The following is a 24,046-nucleotide window of genomic DNA, read 5'->3' on the forward strand; positions in this document are numbered from 1 at the left end:
TCCAAAACGGTACTTTTATTACTGAGGGCAACGGCTCAGAGCTACTCTTCACCTTTTTTTCCCTCCTGATGGTCAGTTACCTGTCTCCTGCAACCTAGGGCTGAATACCTCCCTGTAGCCCCTATCTATTACCTCCTCATTCTCCTGTACTGCAGCTCTAGTTCCGTAACTCGTTCCGTGAGGAGTTGCAGCTCGGTGCAGATGTGGTTATCCGGGAGGTTGGAGGTCTCCCCACAGTCAGGGTGCAAGTAGATGACCTAATAGCACCCTGATCATATTTACTAAGGACCTGAACCCACGAAGGACCTTTTTTTTAAAAACACTTCTCTAGAATCTTATTCCCAGGCACCTTCCGCGTCAGCCGGGTGCCCATGAACGTACCTACACTCAGCTCGGCAAAACGGCTAGATCTTTCCCCACTGTTTCCGTGGCCCCATTAGTGCATGCGCAGACTTGCGGGAGGCTGCGGGGCGGAACGAGGGCGGCGCACGTGACGTTGGTCACGGGACTCCCGTGCGCAGGCACGCAAGCGCGCGCGCCGGCGTTCGGAGGACGCGCGCGGGCCCGAGCCCCGGGAGTTTGTTTTGGGCAGTCGGCCGGGCCGTACCCACCGCCAGGATGCACGATGCGTACGAACCGGTGCCGATCCTGGAGAAGCTGCCGCTGCAGATCGATTGCATGGCGGCCTGGGGTAAGGTGCTGGGCCGGGGAGCTCTCTCGCCTGTGGGGTGAGACTGACAGGAGGAGCAGGGGTTGTCAGGGATCCTAGACGGGATGTTAGAAATTGGTGGATTGAGGCAAGACGGTACTACCGTTAAAATAAACACCGTTTACGTAGTTAAAATATCGACTCCGGTGTTCGGTACGCAGAGAACAACGTTTGTGTCGCCTGATGATGACATCATCAAAGTAACCAAACTAAAATCGGTGGGACTAGAGATTGGTTCAACTGATTCTTTCTCCCGGGTTTGGCCAGTTTTCAATTTAAAACAACATGCTGTCTTTTCACTTTTGGAGCACGGTTTCCTCTTTAATGAAGGCATAATGATATTCCTGCGCTAGCTGTGAGAAAAGGCTGGTGGCATCACCTTTGTCTACTGTAGTTGCCCACCTTTGGCACAGTTCCTTTGAATCTGCTTGGCCCATCTATGTTTGCTTGTAGGATTGTTTTATTTATTCCTGTTCTTCCATAGTTTCTTTGTCTGATATATTCTCTGACGTGTCCTGTACTCAGTGTTCCTACCTTAACAGTCAGTGAATTCAAGATCACAACCGTTCTGTGTCTTTTTCAAAACATGATAATGTATTTTCTAGTGCTTTGTTTCAGTTATTTGGTTCTCAAACTATCCACTAACACCAAAAGATCATTTCAGTGTATCCTATCTATACCATCATGACCTTGTACACCTCTTCCAAATCTCCTCTCAGCTGCCTCTGTTCCAAGTACTATAAACCAGCTTCTTCAGTTCTAACCTACACTTGAAATTCCTCATTCCCAGAGCTGGTATAGCAAACCTCTAACTCTTTTCACAGCATACAGAGACGTACGTAGGATCTGAGTGAAAGAAAGAGTGTATGAAAGGGAAAGAGCTGTGGGGTGAAGGTGTTGAGTATGTCACAGATCAATTTCAATTCTATGATCGTCATTATGAGCTGTGTGGTATGATGTGGATGATTATGATTGTTCTTGGCAAATAGTTCTACAAAAGTGATTTGCCATTCCTTTCTTCTGGGCAGTGACTTCATATAACAGGTGACCCCAGGCATTATCAATACTCTTCTGAGATTGTCTGCCTGACGTCAGTGGTTGCATAATCAGGACTTGTGATATGTACCAGCTGTTCATACGAGCATCCATTACCTGCTCCTACAGCTTCACATGACCCTGATCATGTCAACACCTTGCCCAAGGGTGACCTGGAGGCTAGCAGAGGGAATGTGTGCTTTTGGTAGAGATGTATCTCCACCCCACCACCTAGAATTATGTGATATCAAGGCTGAAAGCTTAGATTTTGAGGACAGGTGGTATGGACTTGTTTACTTCCTCAGATATAGAAGGTGAAGAGATGATATTATTGAGGTTCAAGTTGATTAAAGACAATGGCGTAAGATACTATTCCTCTCTGGGAAGTCTAGAACTAACAACAGCTATGTAAGTAGAGGGGGTCAGCAAGACAAGAAATACATTTTCTGCAGAAAGAACATGGAGATTTGGATCTGTCTTTTCCAAAATCTTATGGAGGCTAAGAAATTAAAACAAATATGACTGATTTTGTTATATGTTGTTGGTTTGTGTTAAGCAGTCAGGATAAAAAATAGAGATGAAGTTTAGCTAAGATTTAACCGAATGGTAGAACGTGCCCAAGGACAGCTTAATTGTTGTTATATTCCTTCCTGTCATCCTGCTGTGTTCCAATAGCATCATATACACATTAAACTGGGACTTTAAAATCTTATGCTTTAAAATAATTCTCAGTGGTTCTCTCAGCTATTTTTCATTGTGTACTTCTATAGAAACTAATGAAAAGTGAACCAGGATTTACGGTTAAATATTCTGTTATGTTTCTGGATCAGTACTACTTGTGTGGGCTAGGATGATGGATAAAACAACCGAGTCATTGAAACAACTTGGTGATATGTGCATGTCAACAAATACACACAAGAACTTCTATAAATGTACCGTGGTGAGCATTCTGACAGGCTGCATCACTGTATGGTATGGAGGGATCCTGCACAGGACCAAAAGAAACTGCAGAGGGTTGTAAATCTAATCAGCTCCATCTTGGGTACTAGCCTAGAAAGTCCCCAGGACATCTTTAGGGAGTAGTGTCTCAGAAAGGCAGCGTCTATTATTAAGGACCTCCAGCACCCAGGGCATGCCCTTTTCTCACTGTTACCATCAGGTAGGAGGTACAGAAGTCTGAAGACACACACTCAGTGACTCAGGAACGGCTTCTTCCCCTCTGCCATCAATTCCTAAATGGACATTGAAGTTTTGGACACAACAGTTGGCCCTCCTTATCCGTGAGGGATTGGTTCCAGGACCTCCCACGGATACCAAAAAACACGGATGTTGAAGTCCAAAGTTCAAAATGGCGTAGTATTTGCATATAACCTATGCTCATCCTCCCATATACTTTAAATCATCTCTAGATTACTTAAAACACCTAATACAATGGAAATGCTATGTAAATAGTTGTTACACTGTCTTGGTTAGGGAATATTGACAGGGAAAAAAACTGTACATGTTCCTTTCACTCACAACAAAAACAGCGAACGAACGAGACGCGAGGCGAACATTGACCAAACAATGAGTGAAACTTGTAATACCCGTACAGTAGTTGTTACACTGTCTTGTTTAGGGAATAAGGACACTTTGGAGGAGGCTCAATAATACTAAAGTCTGGAACTGTGGAGGTTCAGGGCTGAGGATCTTCAAGCGTTGAACGTCAGACTTCTGAATTGCAGATGCTTTAGTTAGAAACATTGTTATAGGAAGCTCTCTCTTTTTCTTTGTATCATCAAACAAATCTTGCAAGGTAGCCTTTCTCTTCTGTGAGTTTCTTGAGCTCCTCTGGGAACGCTGCTGCAGCCTCGGCATTAGCCGATGCCGATTCTCCCGTGATCTTTACATTCTTGAAGCTGTAGCACTTTACATAGCCAGCCAGCCATCCCATTGCTTTGACCATGTAATTGCTTTTTAGGAGTCATTTTTTCACAGGAACAAAGTAGCAAACGAATGAGACATGAGGCGAATAATGCTCGAACAAGTGCTGAAAGAGCACTTCTGGGTTTTCTCGCTTCGTGGTTGGTTGAATTTGCACATGCGGAACTCGCAGATAAATTGGGCTGACTGTACTTCACTTTTTTTAATATACAGTATTTCTGTTTTTGCACATTCTTTAAAATCTATTCAATATACGTAATTGATTTACTTGCTTATTTATTATGTTTTATTTTATTATTTCTTTTCTCTCTCTCTCTCTGCAAGGTTATGTATTGCATTGAACTGCTGCTGCTAAGTTATCAAATTTCATGTCACATAATAAACCTGATTCTGATACTAGCGATCCCTTTAGACAAGTGGTTCTCAACCACCTTCTGCTTGTGGCTGTCTTCTGACTTTCATTTACCTCTGTGGCCCCCACCCTCCGTAGTCTCCATTAGTTTTTAAAGTTGTTTTTTTGGTCAACTGTACCAACTATTTTAACATAGTCAATATTTATGTTTTAGCAGGTTATAATTATATGTTAAACATAATGTTACAGGTGTATATGAAAACTAAATCAAAGTTCTGAATAGCACATTTATATACTGTATAAAATTCTTCCAGAAAAGCACCTTATATTGTTATTTTGGATATTTAGTAAGATCCTTGCAGCTGATGCAAACTAGCAAGTTTTTGAATGTCTGGTTGCACTTGGTTGAAGATAATTGAAGATCACCTTTTTTCACAACATCAAGATGGTTGCGAGCTTTTGCTAACAGCTGAAATACTTGACTAAAACCACATTCAACTAGATAAAAGGAGGGAAATCCAATTAAAAACAACTTTGCTTTCTCCCAGAATTGTGAAAATTTATTTTGAATATCACTAGTTATCCAAAAATTTTGCTTGCTGAGTTTGAATTTTGCTTGAGTTGTTATGTCACTGTGCCAGTCAATTTTTGCAATGTGGTGCCAACATTATTTACATTCAACTGAAATAGATCCACCACCCAATCTGGAATATGCATCTCCAGCAGGACTCTGAACCGAAATGTCATTCAGTGTGCAGTTGTTTCAAATGATCATAATATACAAGAGAAAATCTGCAGGTGCTGTAAATTCAAGCAACACACACAAAATCCTGGAGGAATTCAGCAAGCCAGGCAGCATCTATGGAAAAAAGTACCGTCGACATTTTAGGCCAAGACCCTTTGACAGGATAGTATATTGATAATATACAATCAAATCATCAAGCTTTTCACTGTTGGTGCATGTGACAGTAATAAAACCTATTTTAATTCCATTTTAATTATTCCTTGTAATAACTGCTTAAGTATCAAAGGCATTTCAAACAAACCATTAAAGACCCCTCTGCTTTATAGCCATTGAATTTGGACATTGGGCTTTAATTTTAAAAGCAATCAAGAATGTTTTGGGAGCTTCATCTCCTCATTGATGTATTGGAGGCCCTGCTGCTGTGAATCTTTGGGATCATGAGGTTTCTCTTCTGACTCTAGCCCAGTGTGGGCGATGGGAAACTGTGGGTGGTAATTTTTGGGTTGGAGAACTGGGACAGCAATTTCTAGCCCTTTGAGAGCAAGGGGAATATATATTCCTTAACAAAAAATGTAAGAAATATGTAGAAATACCTTAAACTTTTTTTACTACGCTGAGTCCCAAGGGAATAGGTTCACGTATCTAGACATAAATTGAAAAAATTATACTTCAGAAGAATATTGGAGGGGGTCTGCTGCTTTAGGTTGAGACATTAAATGAAGGCCCAGGTTCCAGCAAGTCCTTTAAGCTGCTTTGCACATTTTATAAGGCAGAGAGGTTTATTTCAATGCCTTGACAGAAATATCTCCTTAGGCAGGTCCTTGAAGTCCATGAAAACATGATTCACCATTGTTTGGCCTTTCAGCTGGCTGATCTGTCCTAAGTGGGATCCACAGACCCTCTCACAGTTGGGCATGCTGAGATTGAAGGGGCCTATAGATGAGTTGTTGAAGTAGTTGTGCACTGCTCCCACTTAGTCTCCATGCATTTATTACAGTTCCTCTTGTTTATGACAAAAATCTTCTCGACCAAAGTCACAACATCTGCTAAGCTTTGTGTACAAAGTAGTTCTCAGCACAAGAACAGGATTTTTTTGGCAATTGGCTAAAGCTGTTGGTACAGTATGTGTGAATTATTGAAAATAATTATTGTATATTCCTCGTCAAATAAAACTTTAGATTTGTGGGAACCTGTCCCACTGGAGGTCCTATCAAGGAAAAAAAAGTTTACTCGGAGTAGTGTAGGGCCGCCTACTTACTGAGAAAGTTCACTGCCATTGTGACTATTGCTGTTCACATTCCCCCTATCCCCCATCCAACACTATTGCTGGGGAAGTGCTACAGGAGGTCTGTGGCGCCATCTGCGACCTCAAACTCCAATGGTGTCTTTGCTGCTGGTGACTTCAATCATGGCAACATGAAAAACAGTCCTTCTGAAGTTCTACTAGCATAACAACTTCTCAACCAGAGGATAGAATATATTAGACTTGCTTTATACCAACGTTGGTGGAACCTACAGAACTGTACCCAACCTCCACTCCACATCAACCCCATCCTCGCCTCGGATACCCAGACAATGTATCGGTTTTACTAATCCCTGCATTTAGACTCCTGGTTTAATGAGTCAAACTAGTTCACAAGGAGATCAGGGCCTGGCCAGAAGGTGCCACCTCAGTGCTGCAGGACTGCATCGAAAGCACCATATTCAGGGAGGTGGACACCTACGATTATCACCAAAACCTGCAGGCCTGGACAACGTACCTGGTCAGTTGCTGAGGGACTGTGCCCAACTAACAGATATCTTAACGGACATCTTTAGTATCTCTTTGAAGCAGTCCATTGTTTCTGGAGGCTTCAAGGCACCCACCATTATTCAGTGGCCAAGAGAGCAATGCTAACTGGTCTAAATGATTATCACCCAATAGCACTGACTTCAGCAGTCACGACGTACTTTCATGGTTGTATAAAATCCCACCTTCCAGATACAGCGGACGCTTTCCAGTTTGCCTACTGCTCAAACCAGTCCACTGATGATGCTGTCCACTCTGTCCTGTCCCACCAGGAAAATTATGTTTTATCTTCATCAGATCAACGAATAGCAAGATCATCCCTCAAAGGATGGTGGGTAAACTGTCTTTGTTGGGACTCAACATCCCTCTCTGTAACTGGATCTTGGACTTATTGACAGAAAGACCCCAGTCAGTCCGAGTTGGCAGCAACATCTCAAACTCCGTCACACTGAGCACTGCTGCTCTCCAGAGTTGTGTGCTCAGCCCGCTACTGACTCACAATTGCACTGTCAAATCCACTAAAACCCCATCATCAGGTACTACAGTAGTTCGCCTCATCAGCAATAATGATGAGTCGGCATACAAAGAGAAGGTAGAGAGACTTGTTAAGTGGTGTGAGAACAACACTCTGAGACTCAATGTGGACAAGACAAAAGCGATGATTGTGGACCTTAGGAAGGCATGGGTCACCACATTCCATTGCACATCAATGGCTCTGCTGTGGGGAGATTGAAGAGCACAGAGTTCCTTGATGTGAACATAATGGACGATCTAATCAGCACCCACAACACCTCTTCACTAGTCAAAAAGACACAGCGGTGTCTACGTTTTCTGAGGAAAATGAGGCATGCAAGGCTTCCCACCCCCATTTTAACAACTGTCTACAGAAGCACCATCAAAAGTGTCCTGTCAGGCTGCATCATTGTGTGGTACGGTCACTGCAGAACCTTACAGAGGCCGAGAGGATCAGCAGAATCCTGCCTCCTGTTGGTGACATTTACCGGGAGTGTTGCAGATGAAGGGACTGAAGCAATGTTGAGGATCCCCACCACTCATCCCACAATCTCTTTGACCCACTACCAACAGGAGCCTCAGGACTAGGGCTGCCAGACTGGGTAACAGTTGCTCCCCTCAGGCTGTGAGGCCAATGAATACCCTGCCACCACCAAGGCCTTGTCACTAGGACAGTGAGTAGTTTACTGTTTACCTGTGCTGTACACTTCACATGCATCTTGAATTATATTTTATTAACTTATTTATAGTAATACACATTGAGAACCTCTTATCCAAAATGCTTGGGCTTTGAAATGTTTTGGATTTTGTATTTTTTCTGAATTTGGAATATTTGAGTCTATATAATGTGATACCTTGCGGATGGGACCCAAGTCTAAACACAAAATCCATTTACATATATGTACTTTGAAGGTAGTTTTATATAATATTTTTAATAATTTTGTGCATGAAACAATGTGTTCATTGAACCATCAGAAAGGTAAGCTATCACTACCTTAGTTGCCCATATGGACAGTCAGTGGCTGTTCGGCAACGCCATCAATCCTGACTGAATTTGTATTACCAGTAAGCAGTCTGTCTTACACTTGTTCATCACACAAATGTACTGATGCAGTTGTTCAGAGTGTTAGATTTTCATCAGCCATGATCTCAGCAAACTCAATGAATTTCTCTGCTGCCTCATGATCAGCAGACTCTTTATCACCACAAATCTTTAAAAATGCCATGCCTTTTCTTAAATTTCTGCAACCAGTCTGAATATTCACAATTACCTTCAATTCTCATTTTGTCATGATAGATCTTTACTTATTTTACCCAGTCTATCAGTATGCCGTGAATCGGCATGTGTTCACTCTGCAGTTGACAAATCCACACTTTCTATACACGATAGAGATTACCATTTTTTGTTTTATGCAGTGTTTTTCCTGTTTTTTTTATTAACTTCTGTGAGTTATATATGTGAGGTCACTTCTCAGGACAGTCTGTGTTGTGTAGAGACTTGTCCATCGGCTGGGAACCTTCCCAGTGCTTTGTGAAATTTTCCATTTGTGACATCATGTCAATGCTCAAAATAAGTTTCAGATTTTGCAGGTTTTCGGATTTTTGAATTTTGGAAAGGGGTGATCAACTTGTATTTTGGTTTAGATGCTGTATGCATTATACAATTTGTGGGTACACCATGGTCCAGAGGAACGTTGTATATATGTACAGTCAGGTGACAATCAACTTGAACTTAAAGTGCCAATCCCCTCTCATCTTTGACAGATAGATAGATAGATAGATACTTTATTCATCCCCATACACTTCCATTTCCAATGTCCCATACACTTGTTGTAGCAAAACTAATTACATACAATACTTAACTCAGTAAAAAATATATGCATCTAAATCACTATCTCAAAAAGCATTAATAATAGCTTTTAAAAAGTTCTTAAGTCCTGGTGGTAGAATTGTAAAGCCTAATGGCATTGGGGAGTATTGACCTCTTCATCCTGTCTGAGGAGCATTGCATCGATAGTAACCTGTCGCTGAAACTGCTTCTCTGTCTCTGGATGGTGCTATGTAGAGGATGTTCAGAGTTATCCATAATTGACCGTAGCCTACTCAGCGCCCTTCGCTCAGCTACCGATGTTAAACTCTCCAGTACTTTGCCCACAACAGAGCCCGCCTTCCTTACCAGCTTATTAAGACGTGAGGCGTCTCTCTTCTTAATGCTTCCTCCCCAACACGCCACCACAAAGAAGATTGTACCCTAATCCTTTTGTTTAAGAATTTCCATCACTTGGTGTTCAAAGAATCATCAGAATGTCATCAAAGACTTCCTTGCCATTCGATTCATATAGACAGATTGGACTGAATAACTTCAGATCTTAACTATAGCTTAATTGTTTAGTTGAATATTGCAGTTATATGGGCTCAGGTGTATTGCCTTTAGAAAGGGTAGTAAGTTGCTTTGTTGAACGTCTGCAACCTCATTGATAGGGGATTCCAGAATTTAGATCTGTCACAGTAGCCAAGATGGTTTATGCCTTGGAGTTAGATAGATAGATACTTTATTCATCCCCATGGGGAAATTCAACTTTTTTCCAATGTCCCATACACTTGTTGTAGCAAATGGTGATGTACCACACATAGACCTTGTTTTTCTCTCAAAGCATTGTTCCCAAAGCTAGGATTTGTTGCCCATTTCTAATTAAAACAACTTTTATGCTCACTTCTAGGCATGCAATACAATGCTGGCCACAAACGCTGTACCCTTCCAGGTGAGCAGCCTGTGTCTGCAACAGCAGAAGACATGAGAAGGACTCTGTGGAGAGTCAATTCCCCCATAAGGTGGCCGGACCAGACATCTTGCCAGACCAAGTACTCAGACCATGCACACCAGCTCACTGACAACTTCATAGGCATCTTAAGCACTTCACTCATCCAGGGCACCAGACTCAAAAACAGTAACTTTCACCAAGCAGTAAGGCTGATCAACCTTCACACACTAACCCACCCCTCCATACCCAACCACTGCCGCTGTCAGTCACCTTACGTACAGTCATTTCAGTGCCTTGCTTCGCTTTATGGACATATAAATGATCTATGTATATAAGCTATCTTATGTACTTGTATTTATTGTGTTCTTCATCTTATTGTGTTCAATTTTCTTGTGCTGCATCGGATCCTGAGTAACAATTATTTCATTCTCCTTTAAACTTGTATATTGCAAATAACATTAAACAATATTGAATCCGTAAATCCTTTTCTTGAACTGTAACTGTCTTTCCTGTAAAAGTCCTCCCAGTGATGTTGGATGAGGATTTCCAGGCTTTAGACCCAGTAGTGTTTGAGTAATAACAAAACATTTCTAGATTCTGTCCTTACAATTTTGATGTTTTTTAAATGGTTTATGTACTGACTGCGATATATACCAATATGATGTATATATTTGCTGTATTGCACTCTAGGCCAAATATGCTGTATTGTGACACCATATCAGTAGCAACAGAGCAGCTGGAGTTCTCTACAAATTGATAGAGAAACAGTTTGTTATGTCCTTCAGCTCTTTAACAACTAGCATAACCTTGCACTATTTTTTTCTCTCCTAGAGGATTGGCTTCTTGTTGGTACCAAGCCAGGACATCTTCTGCTCTACAGGATCAAGAAGGAATTGGGCAAGTTGATTTCTTTTGGATTGGAATTTGTGTCACATGAATGCTGTTTTTAGTTGTATCTAGGATCTGCTGACTGCGCTTAGGAACTGAAATTTGACGTGTTAACAAACCCTGATGCATCATTCCAAATTCCTCCACATCATTCCCTTGCATAATGCATGTGTTCCTAACTTGCAATCTACTATGACACATAATACTAGGAAGCTATTAGCTCTTTTGGGTCCCCACCATCCAGGTCATGCTCTGTTCTCCTACTACCATAGGAACTAGGTCCCACTAGTTTTTACCAGACAGCCATCAGGCTCCTGAACTGGCATGGATAACTTCACTCAACACAACTCTGAACTGATTGCATAACCGTCTGGTATGGGGGCGGGGGCGATTTGTGACGATTTCAAAAGCTGAAGTTGTAAACTCAGCCAGCTCCTTCATGGGCAGTAACTTCCCCAGCATCAAAGACATCTTCAGAAGGCAATTCCTCAAAAAAGCAGCATCCACCATTAAGGACCCACCCACCCAAGACTTGCCCTCTTCTCATTGCCACCATCAAGGAGGAGGTGCAGTAGCCTGAAGACACACTCAAAGTTTCAGGAGCAGCTTCTTCCCCTCTGCCATTTGATTTCTGCATGAACAATAAACTCAAGAATCAGCTTTTTACTTTTGTTTTGCATTATTTATTTAACTTAATCTGTTTACATACATATACTTATTGTAATTTATAGGTTTTATTATGTATTGCAATGTACCGCTGTCACAGAGCCACAAATTTCACGACGTATTCCAGTGAGGCTAAACCTAACTCTGATCCTAGAGACTCACTTTCAAGGACACTACAACTCATGTATTTTTTATTTCCACATTTTGTCTTAGTTCTCACATTGGTTGTTTGTCAGTCTTTGTTTATGCATAGTTTTACACAAATTCTATTGTATTTCTTTATTTTCCTGTAAGAAATGAATTTCAAGGCAGTATATGGTAACATATATGTACTTTGATAATATATTTGCTTTGGGTTTGAGCCAAGGTGAATTATGTCATTAAGGAATGGTAGGGACATTAATAGAAAGGGCATGGATTTTAGGTAAGGGGAGGTAGATTTAAAGAAGATTTGAGGGGACCTTTTTTAAACACTCATTGAGCTCATTGCTGGAGGAGGTGATGGAATCAGATATAATCACTGCATATAATATACGTGTGTTACTACCCGTTACGCCACTGGCGTTTAGGGTAGCAATGCGTCCTCCATCTCTAGTGGTGTTCAGGTATTCTTTCATCGTGTCAGTAGCATCCTGTTGGTTTTCACTACTATCAGTAATGCAAGTTCCAGATGGAAACTCAGGAATACCATCACACTCAGATGTTGAGGATTCTTCACTGCTGTTTCCATAACAATTTTGTCTTACCGGTCAGGGTTGTTAGCCCTGAGCTGAATCCCCGAACGTGGAGAACTGGTGGACCACACTTAATCTGACCTGTTTGGCATGGGTGACCCTACAAAGAACCAAAGCACAAAGTCCTGACTCCAGCCAAGATAGCTCTGTGTCATTGAGGCACAGAAGCCTTCAAACCACGACAAAGCTGGCATCCTCTTGGAGGAATAGTCATTTAGTAGTCACTTAAATAACGTGACATAAAAGGTTACATACAGTATTAGAGCAACCAAGTAAACTAGTGTAAATGAGGAAGAAAGATTGGCATGGATTTGGTGGGGTAAAGAACTCATTTCTGACCTGTACAACTCTGTGATCATAATTGAGTGGAGGCTTCAGGCCATGTTACTTATTAATCTAGGAAGCTGAGAAATTCTTGTTGGTTGTAGGGTATTTGAATGTTATGAAAAATTAGTTAATTGGTGTGTTTTCATTTTCCTGTCTTTAAACAGGTAGCAACAAATTTGAAGTCTTACTAGAAAAGTCCAACAAAAACTTTTCAAAGAAAATTCAACAGGTATTTACTACGTTTTTTTTCTTTCTTTCTTTTTCAATCTTTTTATTAGTATTAATAATATTATGAACAAAATACAATTGATATAGTAATAAAGGGATTACAAACATACAAATTCCCAATGCACATGAAAGAATACATAAGCAATGATTACAGTATAAATAAGTTTTCCCAAAACATGAACCATATAGTATATGTATGAACAAGGTAAATCTAGATATTTCATAATATATAATATAAAAAAAGAAAAAAAAATTGCAAAATTGACTAACCTACTAATCTAATATCTAAAGAAAAAAAGGAAGAAAAAAAAGAAAAACTAAAAAAAAGAAAGAAAAAAAAGGGCTGTTTAAAATATCTCACAAGAATACATAAACATCAATGTCGTCAACTCCGATCCTCTCAACATAAATAAGATTAAAGCTGAAAAAACCAATAAGCTTGGAACAGGGTCGTATTACATCATATGAAAATATTGAATAAATGGTCTCCATATCTTTTCAAATTTAATAGAAGTATCGAATACACCACTTCTAATTTTTTCTAAATTTAAACATAACATAGTTTGAGAAAGCCAATGAAATACAGGGATTAATTTCCTTCCAATTCAACAAAATAGATCTTCTAGCCATCAAAGTGAGAAAAGCAATCATTCGACAGGCGGAAGGAGATAAATGAAATGAGCCCATCATCGGTAAACCAAAAATTGCGGTAATAGGATGGGGTTGTAAATCGATGTTCAGTACCGCAGAGATAATATCAAAAATATCTTTCCAATATTTTTTCAAAAGCGGACATGACCAAAACATATGAGTTAAAGACGCGATTTCCAATTGACATCTGTCACAAATAGGGTTTATATAAGAATAAAAATGAGCTAATTTATCCTTGGACATATGGGCCCTATGTACGACCTTAAATTGTATTAATGAATGTTTGGCACATATAGATGATGTATTAACTAATTGAAGAATTCTATCTCAATTCTCAATAGGAATAATAAGATTAAGCTCTCTTTCCCAATCATTTTTGGTCTTATCAAGGGGCACTGAACGTATCTTCATAATTATATTATAAAGTTTTGATATAAGCCCTTTTTGAAAAGGGTTTAATTCAAACAAACTCTCCAAAATATCTGAAGACACAAAATTTGGAAACGTAGGAAGTACCGTACTTAAAAAATGCCTATTGTATGCAATGCCTTACTTGCCTGTAAGTATCTAAAAAAAATGAAATCTAGGCAAATTATATTTATTAGATAATTGCTCAAAAGACATAAAACAATTGTCCGAAAATAAATCAGAAAATCTTAATAAACCCTTAGTTTTCCAAGCCAAAAAAGCTTGATCTATAATTGAAGGGTGGAAAAAACAATTAGATACAATAGGAATATTTAAAACGAATTGAGTCAACCCGAAAAATTTCCGAAATTGAAACCATATACGTAAGGTATATTTAACTATCGAGTTGTCAATTCCTTTCGGCAATTTAGAAAGAGCAAAAGGGAGAGAAGTCCCTAAAATAGAACCCAGAGCATAACCTGGTACCGATTTAATTTCCAAACTCACCCAATGAGGGCCAAAAGGACCATCCCATTCTTTCAACCAACATAACAAATATCTAATATTAACTGCCCAATAATAAAATCTGAAATTAGATAATGCCAACCCACCTTCCTTCTTTGTCTTCTGTAAGTATGTTTTACCTAACCTGGGATTTTTATTCTGCCATATATATGAGGAAATTTTTGAATCAACATTAGTAAAAAAGGATTTCAGAATAAAAATTGGTACCGCTTGAAAAATATATAAAAACTTAGGTAAAATAACCATCTTAATAGCATTAATCCTACCTATCAGAGATAAAGATAATGGTGACCACTTAGTAAACAAGCCTTTAATCTGATCAATTAAGGGTAAAAAATTAAACCTAAATAATTCTTTATGGTTTTTTGTGATTTTAATCCCTAAGTAAATAAAAGAGGCATTAACTAATTTAAAAGGTGAATTACCATAGCTTGAGACCTGTCTATTCAAAGGAAACAATTCACTCTTATTAAGATTTAACTTATACCCAGAGAACTCACTAAATTGAGCCAACAATGATAGAACTGCTGGAATAGATTTCTCAGGGTTAGAAATGAATAATAATAAATCATCTGCATACAAAGATACCAAAGCAATGTTAAATAGTAATGGGCTAAGAGGACAATCTTGTCTAGTGCCCTGAAATAAACGAAAGAAAGGAGATCTTTGATTATTAGTAAACACCGAGGCTACTGGAGTGTGATAAATCAGTTTAATCCAAGAAATAAAGGTCGGACTAAAATTAAACTTCTCCAGCACATAAAATAAGTAAGGCCATTCAACTCTATCAAATGCTTTCTCCGCATCTAATGAAATAACACATTCTGAAGTGCTATGTGAAGGAGTATAAACAATATTCAGTAATCTCCTAACATTGAAAAAAGAATAGCGATTTTTAATAAAACCGGTTTGATCTTCCGAAATAATTTGGGGTAATACCTTCTCCAGCCTGGAAGCCAGTAACTTGGAAAAGATCTTGGAGTCCACATTCAATAAAGATATTGGTCTATAAGATGCACAGTCAGTAGGGTCTTTATCTTTCTTCAGCATTAAGGAAATGGAAGCTCTATAAAAAGATTGTGGCAAATTCCCCAATCTAATTGCTTCTTCAAAAACCTTGCATAACCAAGGAGAGAGAGTAGCGGAAAAACATTTTAAAAATTCTACTGTATACCCATCTGGACCTGGTGCTTTCCCAGAATTCATTGAGGAAATAACCCCTTTAATTTTTGCATCCGTAATCAGAGTATCTAATACTGAAAGATCATCGGATGATAATTTTGGAAAATTCAATTTCCCAAGATAATCACACATGGTATTATGATCCTGAGGGAATTCAGATTGATACAGGGAGGTATAAAAGTCTTGAAAAGACTTATTTATCTCATCATGGTTAACTGTCAAATCCCCATTCTGCTGACAAATCTTAGTGATTTGACGTTTAACCCAAACATTCTTCAGCTGACTAACAGTTTACCCGATTTATCACTATGTATATAAAAATCAGATCTAGTTTTCATTAATTGATTTTCAATCGGAGATGTAAGTAATAAAACTATGTTCCATTTGAAGTTCAACCCTTTGTTTGTAAAGCTCCCTACTAGGAGTGGTCGAATATTTCTTGTCAATCTCTTTAATTTTATCAACCAATAAAAGAGTTTCCTTCTTAATGCGTTTTCTCAGACCAACAGAGTAAGAGATAATCTGTCCACGTATATACGCTTTAAAAGTGTCCCAAAGTGTTCCGCAAGAGATATCTTCCGTGGAATTAGTTGAAAAGAGGAAATTGATCTGCTCCTTCATCAATTTAATAAAGTCCGGATCTTGCAATAAGGTAGAGTCAAATCGCCATTGTCTAGCACTTGAAGCTGTATCCGTAAAATTAATAGAAAGTTTTAATGGAGCATGGTCAGAGATAGCTATAATATCATAATTACAACCAATTACCGATGGAATAAAACAAGAGTCAATAAAAAAATAATCAATTCTCGAATAGGAATGATAAACATGTGAGAAAAAAGAAAACTCTTTGTCGTTAGGATGCCGAAATCTCCAAATATCAAAAACTCCATTATCAGTCAAAAAGGAGTTAATACAAGTGGCCGACTTATTGGGTAAAGTCTGAATAGATATAGATTTGTCCATCAAAGGATTTAAACAACAATTAAAGTCACCACCCATTATTAACTTATATTCATTTAGATTAGGTAAAGAAGTAAATAAGAACTTAAAAAAATCAGGACAATCCACATTTGGAGCATAAACATTAACCATAGCAACCTTTTTAATACAGAGTAAACCCGTAATTAACAAAAATCTACCATTCGGATCCGAAAGGATATCATGTTGAACAAATGCAATAGAGGAGTCAATAAAAATTGAAACTCCCTTAACTTTGGCATTCGAATTCGAATGATACTGTTGACCCTGCCAAGACCTAAAAAAGCGATATTTGTCCTCCTTCCTCACATGAGTTTCTTGTACAAAAATGATATGAGCATTAAGTCTTTGGAATACTTTGAAAATCTTCTTTCGTTTAATCGGATGGTTTAAACCATTAGTATTCCAAGACACAAAGTTAATGGTTTGAGCCATGCTTCTAAAGTCAACCCTTTGGTATAGAAAGAGTTAACCAAATTATAAACTCATGCACCCAGAAGAGGAACAAAAATAAAGAGCGGACCCGGAAGTGACGACATCGTAGACAAATTTGTAGATCAAAAACAGCCCGAATGGAAAAACTAAAACAAACTGGTAAAAGAAAAATAAAATTGGAAAACAGACCAACCCCCATCCCCACAAGAAAAAGAAAAAAAGCCAAAATATGGCTAGAAAAAGGAAAAAATGAGACTAATTCTACCCCCATATCTGCGGCAGACCACTCCGTATTTAAAGGATATATAAAAAAAACCACCCCAACTTTAAAAATTATAATCACAATACTAAAATCCACGCTTCTTAATATACTTAGTTGTAAGAAAAAAGAATATAATCACTAAAAGTTTATAAATCGGGTTATAACCCAAACAAATCAAGAAGTATTTAAACTATGATAAGCGATGCATTATAGGAAGAAGACGAAAAAAGAAACAATAACGCCATCTTAAACAAAACCAAGAATATTTTTGCAAAAAAACACCATCTTAATAATAAAAAAAAATTTCCCTTCGAAAGGTTAAAAATATACCTTCAAGGGAACAAAAATAATAGTCAAAAATATAGTATAATGGTTAAAGTGTATAAAACAGAGCGATTAATATAACAAAAACACACTTTAACTTAAATATGAAGTATAGGATAAACCTACACCAATAACCAGAGACTAACTCTGGTTTGGGGAATCGAAAACCATCTTACACGATCAGAATCACTCATTTATTAGGGATTAGTGCCTATAGCAGTAGGGAAGTTCTCCTCCAGATACTTTCTCGCTTCAGATGTAGAAAGGAAAACCTGGCGTGGAGCATTCGACGGAGAGATTCTAAGCTTCGCAGGGTATAAGAGCGTAGGTTTTAGATTTTTCTCATAACATTCAGATATCAGAGGTTTAAAAAGAAGCCTTTTTTTCATAACTTCAGGACTAAAATCTTCAACCAAACGGAAGTAGTAATTTTGAAATTTAATCATCCCAGCCCTCTGAGCCTCACGAATAAGTTGTTCTTTGTCGTGTACGTAGTGAAACCAGACAATTACAACCGAGGGTTTAGCTGAAGCACTCGATAAACGACTCCAAATTCTATGTGCTCGATCAAGTAACGGGGGGTTCTCTGGGAAAACCGACGGGAACACATCTTTTAAAAGTTGAGCAAAATATTTCGAAGGATCGCCTTTTTCTATGCCGTCTGGGAGACCAAGTATACGTAGGTTCTGTCTTCTGGACCGATTCTCCAAGTCGACACTCTTGGCTTTAAGTGTTTCCACCAATTTAATGGTCGAAATTAAATCCTGTTGCAATTTTTCAATTGTCAAATCTCGTTTCCGAGCTTCTTGCAGAGACGCGATAAGAACTTGCTGCTGGTTAATTACTGAATCCGTCTTAACCATATAATCTTGAAAAGTCTTTATATCTTGTTTAAAAACTTGCTGTAGTTCATCGAATTTTTTATCCAAAACCTCCATAAACAGTTCATAAGTTAATTCAGTGCGTTGCGGATGAGCTTGCTTCCTTCCATTACCGTTCGGGTTACGCCCCGGTTCTCGTCCTTTGGATCTAAGAGCCATTTCTGTTTGCATATCTACAAAAATTCACAATAAACTCTTAACGATAAGCCCGAGAAAATAGCAAGAATCTTTTGGTGTAGGTAAAAATAAGCTGGATAAGGGTGATCAAAGGTTAAAGGTTATGGAGCGGATCTAAAACAGTACTCACTCCATGAGCGTCTCCCGCTGACTCTCGACTATGTTTTTTTTAATGATACAATATTGTCTAATAGTTATGAAATTTCAGTAATTTTAAAATTCCCCCTTGCTTTCTTTCAAATAAGTTACTCTCTCCAACTTTCAACCCTTTTCTCCTGAGAACTATGACCAGTGCTGTGTTTTTATTCACTGGTGTTATTTAGAATTTATATCTCTAATTAGGATTTTCAAAAACCTACTTTACTGAATAGTATGAGCTGCCTTAATGACTGTCACCCAGAAGCACTCATGTTAAAAGGACTAGATTGGGTGGATGTGGGGAGGATGTTTCCTATGGTGGGATATCCAGAACAAAGGGGCACAGCCTCAAAATTGAGGGGCGACCCTTTAGAACAGAGGTAAGGAGGAATTTTGTAAGCCAGAGATGAGTGAATCTGTGGAATGCTCTGCCACAGACTGTGGTGGAGGCCAAGTCCGTGCGTATATTTAAAGTGGAAGTTGATCATTTCCTGATTGGTCAGGGCATCAAAGGATGTGACGAGAAGGCAGGTGTATGGGGTTGTATGGGATCCAGGATCAGCCATGATGGAATGGCAGAGCATACTTGATGGGCTTGATGCTTTACGCAAGGTGTATAGGGCCAAATCTGCTATTTTTGCAGTACTTTCCACTCAAAGGCATTGATATTCCCATACCAGACAGTGATGTAGCCAGTCAGCACACTTTCCACCGCACATCTGTAGAAGTTTGCCAGGGTTTTTAATAACATGCCAAATGTCTATGGACTGCTGAGGAAGTAGAGGCACTGTCAAGCTTTCTTTGCGATTACAGTGCCTATAAAATGTATTCCCCCCACCCCCCCCCCCAGAAGTTTTCATATTTTACAACATTGAATCACAGTGGATTTAATTTGGCTTTTTTGATGCTGATCAATATAAAAGACATTTACGTGTCAAAGTGAAAGAAGATTTCTACAAACTGGTCTAAATGTATTAAGCACAAAATAATTGCATAATTACTCACCCCCTTCAAGTCAGTATTTAGTAGCTGCACCTTTGGCAGCAATTACAGCCTTGAGTCTCTGTGGATAGGTCTCTCAGCTTTGCACATCTGGACACTGCAATTTTTCCCCATCCTTCTTTACAAAACTGCTCAAGCTCTGTCAGATTGCATGGGGATCATGAGTGAACAGCCCTTTAAGTCCTACCACAAATCCTCAATTGGATTGAGGACGGACTCTGACTTGTGAACTCCGGGACATTAACTTTGTTGTTTCTAAGTCAGTCTGGTGTAGCTTTGGCTTTATGCTTGGAGTCAGTCTTGCTGGAAAACAAATTTTCTCCCAAGTTTCTCTTGGAGACTGCATCAGGATTTTCCTGTATTTTGTTGCAATCATTTTACCCTCTACCTTCACAAGCCTTCCAGGGCCTGCTGCAGTGAAGCATCCCCACAGCATAATGCAGCCACCACCATGCTTCACTGTAGGATGGTATGTTCTTAATGATGTGCGGTGTTTTGCTTGGCTATCAGACATAGTGTTTAGTCTGATAGCCAAAAAGCTCAATTTTGGTTTCATCAGACCTTAGAACCTTCCAGCTGACTCCAGAGTCTCCCACATGGCTTTCTTTTTGCCACTCTCCCATAAAGTTGTGACTGATAAAGCACCCTGGCAAAAGTTGTGGTCTGCACAGTCTCTCCCATCTCAGCCAAAGAAGTTAGTAACTGTCATTGGTCTCTTGGTAGCCTCCCTCACTAGTCCCCTTCTTGCACGGTCACTCAATTTTTGAGGATGGCCTGCTTAGGCAGATTTACAGCTGTACCATATTCTTCCTATTTCTTGATGATTAACTTAACTGTTCTCCAAGGAATATTCAGTGACTTGGAAATTTTCTTGTATTCGTTTCCTGACTTGTGCTTTTCAATAACCTTTTCATGGAGTTGCTTGGAGTGTTCTTTTGTCTTCATGGTGTAGTTTTTGCCAGGATACTGACTCACCAGCAGTTGGACCTTCCAGATACCTGTGTATTCTTACTACAATCAATTGAAACGCCTCGACTGTATGCAGTGATCTCCATTTAACTAATTATGTGACTTCTAAAACCAATTTGCTGCACCAGTGATGGTTTGGTGTGTCATATTAAAGGGATTTAATACTTATCCAGTCAATTATTTTGTGTTTATATTTGTAATTAATTTAGATCACTTTGTAGAGATCTGTTTTCACTTTGACACGAAGGAGTCTTTCTGTTGATCAATGTCCAAAAAAAGCCAAATTAAATCCACTGTGATTCAGTATTGTAAAGCAAAAAAATATGAAAACTTCCAGTGGGAGGGGGAATACTTTTTATAGGCACTATATATGATGGGTCCAGGTCAAGTCCTCTGAGAGAGTGTCACCGAGGAATTTGAAGTCACTGACCCTCTCCACCCTGATCCTCTGCTGAGTACTGGCTCGTTGACCACTGGTTTCCCTCTCCTGAAGTCTACAGTCAGTTCCTTGGTCTTACTGACATTGAATGAGAGGTTGTTATTATTACACCACTGAGCCGAATTCTCAATCTCTCCCCAGTATGCTGAATCATCACCACTTTTGATACAGCCCACAACAGTGGTGTCATCAGCAAACTTGTAAATGGTGTTTGAGCTGTTCTTAGTCACACAGTCATAGGTGTAAAGCGAGTAGACCAGGGGGCTAAGTACACATCCCTGTGGTGCTTCTGTGCTGATGGAGATTGTGGAGGAGATATTTTTGCCAATACAAATTGACAGGGGTCTGCAAGTGAGGAAATCCAGGATCTAATTGTTCAAGGGGTATTGAGGCCCAGATCTTGGGGGTTTACTGATTACTTTTGAGGGGATGAGTGTATTAAATGCTGAGCTATAATCGATAAAGAGCGTCCTGATGTATGCATCTAGATGTTCCAGGGTTGTGTGAAGAACCAATGAGGTGGCATCTGCCGTAGACCTGTTGCTTCGGTAGGCGAATTGGAGTAGATCTAAATTGTCACTCAGATAGGAGCTGATATGCTTCAATACTGCCTCTCAAAACACTTCATCACAGTGGATGTAAGTGCCACTGATCAATATTCATTGATGCAGGTTGGGCACCTGCTTGAAGCATGTGGGTACCACACACTGCCAGAGCAAGATGTTGAAGATATCTGTGAGGGCACCAGCCAGTTGATCAGCACAGGTCTTCAGTACTCAGCCAGGTACTCCATCCGAACTGGATTCTTTCCTTGGATTCACTGTTTTGAATGCAGCTCGCATGTTGTCTTCAGATACTGAGACCAAAGGATCATCGGGAAACATGGGGGTATGCAATGGTTTCTTGATCAAAGCGAGCATAGAAGGCATTGAGCTCCTTTGAAAGTGAAGCTCTCCTGTCCCCTATGTTGCAAGATTTAACTTTGTAGGAGGTTACAACATTCAAACCCTGCCTCAGCTGTCGAGCATCCCTCCTTCACTTCCAAATAACTTTCTCGACAATATCATCTCCAGGTCCAGTATTCTCTTGGTTTGACCAATTGAATGGCAAGGCAAGGGGTACTGCTAGTCATTGCAAAGTATGAGTTTAGGGAAAACTTTTGAGTGCAGTGAGGAAGAGGCAGGAATCCTAGTCTCCATTTATTCTACCTCATTACGCTTCTGTTAAATATTCATTTCCTAACTAGTGGATCTGCAAGTGGTCAATAGCAAGTATTTGTGCCGTAGTATCTCTGGTCTGTGAGCTCAGACTAAATGTGCTCCAGCTGGTTTTGTGGATTTGGATCTTTTGCTGGTCTAAAGCCAAAATTTGTGTGATTCCCAATTCTTTATTCCTAGGGGCTGTTTGGCCACTTCTCAGTATGCACACATTTGCTTTCCACCAAGCTTTGCTTTATTTTTATTTTTCGAGCACAAGCATCGTGAGACTTTTGCTCAGATATGATGAAACCAATGTGGCTTGTTTAAATCATTTTTGTTTCTAGATTTATAGAAGAATTTGGGTTCCTTATTCTAGTTTAATAATAGTGACACATTGGCTTGCCAGCATGCCTGATGACACATGAGTTCAAGGGTGGGCATTCACCACTCATCTCCTTCAGCTGATTAACTATTTGGAAGGGCCTTGTAACAGAAGTAAAAATGTATGCTCCTGATAGTTCCTCCTGCTGGTCTATCAGCACTTCATTTTTAAATTCTTGTCATCATATTCAAACAATGAAGGAAGGCAGAGGTTCCTGGCAAGTTTGGGGCTGCAGTTCCGAACATGGAATTGGTGATCTGGTGAGAAATAATGGAATCCTCAATACAGACAAGTACCAGCAGATTCTCATCCATCACGCAAGTACCATCAGGGAGTCGTCTGATCGGTTCCAGCTTCATTCTGCGGCAGGATAATGACTCCAAATACACGGCCGAGGTCATAACTCTTTCAACGAAAAGAAGAACAAGGAGTTCTGCAACAGATGGAATGGCCAGCTCAGAGCCCTGATCCCAACATCGACAAGGCTGTGTGGGATTACCTGGAGAGACAGAAACAAGTGAGACAGCAAAAGTTCTCCAAGATTCTTGTGTTACGAACCCCATAACCGGGTCACTTACCAGCAAAGATAGAGAAGTCCGTTGAAGTCTGATGGTACTATTTTTAACAGTATTTATTGGTAAAAATACACAAAAATAATATCAATGCAAACATACAGATACTATATGTCATCAATACTAAATCTAAAAGTGCAGGTATAATAATAATAAGAAATAGCTCTATCGTTGTCTAGGGGATAATGTGTTGTCCGATGGAAATATAAAAGTCACTCAGTTCATTCAGGCTGCAGCCTTTGGTTGGAGTCAAGAGAGAGTTTTTAGAAACTTGCCAGCTTTTCCTTTTTATGATTTCAGTCCTTGGTGTTTCGTTGGTGTGGCCTCTTCTTTAGCTAAAGCCGTTCTTCTGTGGCGAGCCCGCCAATTCCCAAGGCAAGGGAAAAGGATGCACGCGAGCCCCACCGGCTGTCACTATTAAACGCTGTCACGGGATTTCTAGCGTTTCTCCTGGTGCGTCTGAAGGGGTTGTTCCCCAGACCCTCTTTTATCCTTACTCACAGGGTCTCAGATGTCAATCAGGTTGGGATGATGCAATCCCTCAACCAGCCCACTCTGGTCATTCCCTGAGGGCTTCAATGAATAGTACAGTACTCAATACACAATTCCGTCTCCAAGAGACAATAGCCATTATCAGTGGTTCCGTCTTGTTGGGGCCAGGACACATTCCAAACCCTGTGTATTCTGGACGTCTCTCTCTCATTTCCTGGGTCCCAGACCCGAATTAATAGCGATTTTGCAATTCTCAAAAAGGAGGGGGCTACTTTGTACCCTTCGGCCCCTCAGAGTTGTGGCACATTCGTAACACCCCCTTCCTTCAAGGCCTTTTTACCATCGGTAAAAATGGATTA

At 39.7% G+C, this 24,046-nt stretch overlaps 1 protein-coding gene across 1 annotated transcript in view; it reads left to right on the top strand.

Annotated features, from left to right (window-relative positions):
- The first annotated feature begins 523 nt into the window (after positions 1 to 523).
- vps39 (VPS39 subunit of HOPS complex) overlaps positions 524 to 24,046 on the top strand; it is a 123,256-nt gene continuing 99,733 nt past the window's right edge. Inside the window, exons 1-3 of the mRNA XM_073040368.1 lie at positions 524 to 691; positions 10,660 to 10,729; positions 12,612 to 12,672. Of these exons, the coding sequence (XP_072896469.1) occupies positions 619 to 691; positions 10,660 to 10,729; positions 12,612 to 12,672 (204 nt within the window). The 5' untranslated portion in view covers positions 524 to 618. The remainder of the gene's footprint in view (positions 692 to 10,659; positions 10,730 to 12,611; positions 12,673 to 24,046) is intronic.

Source organism: Hemitrygon akajei, chromosome 3 (genome assembly GCF_048418815.1).
Source record: "Hemitrygon akajei chromosome 3, sHemAka1.3, whole genome shotgun sequence".
Taxonomy (NCBI): domain Eukaryota; kingdom Metazoa; phylum Chordata; class Chondrichthyes; order Myliobatiformes; family Dasyatidae; genus Hemitrygon; species Hemitrygon akajei.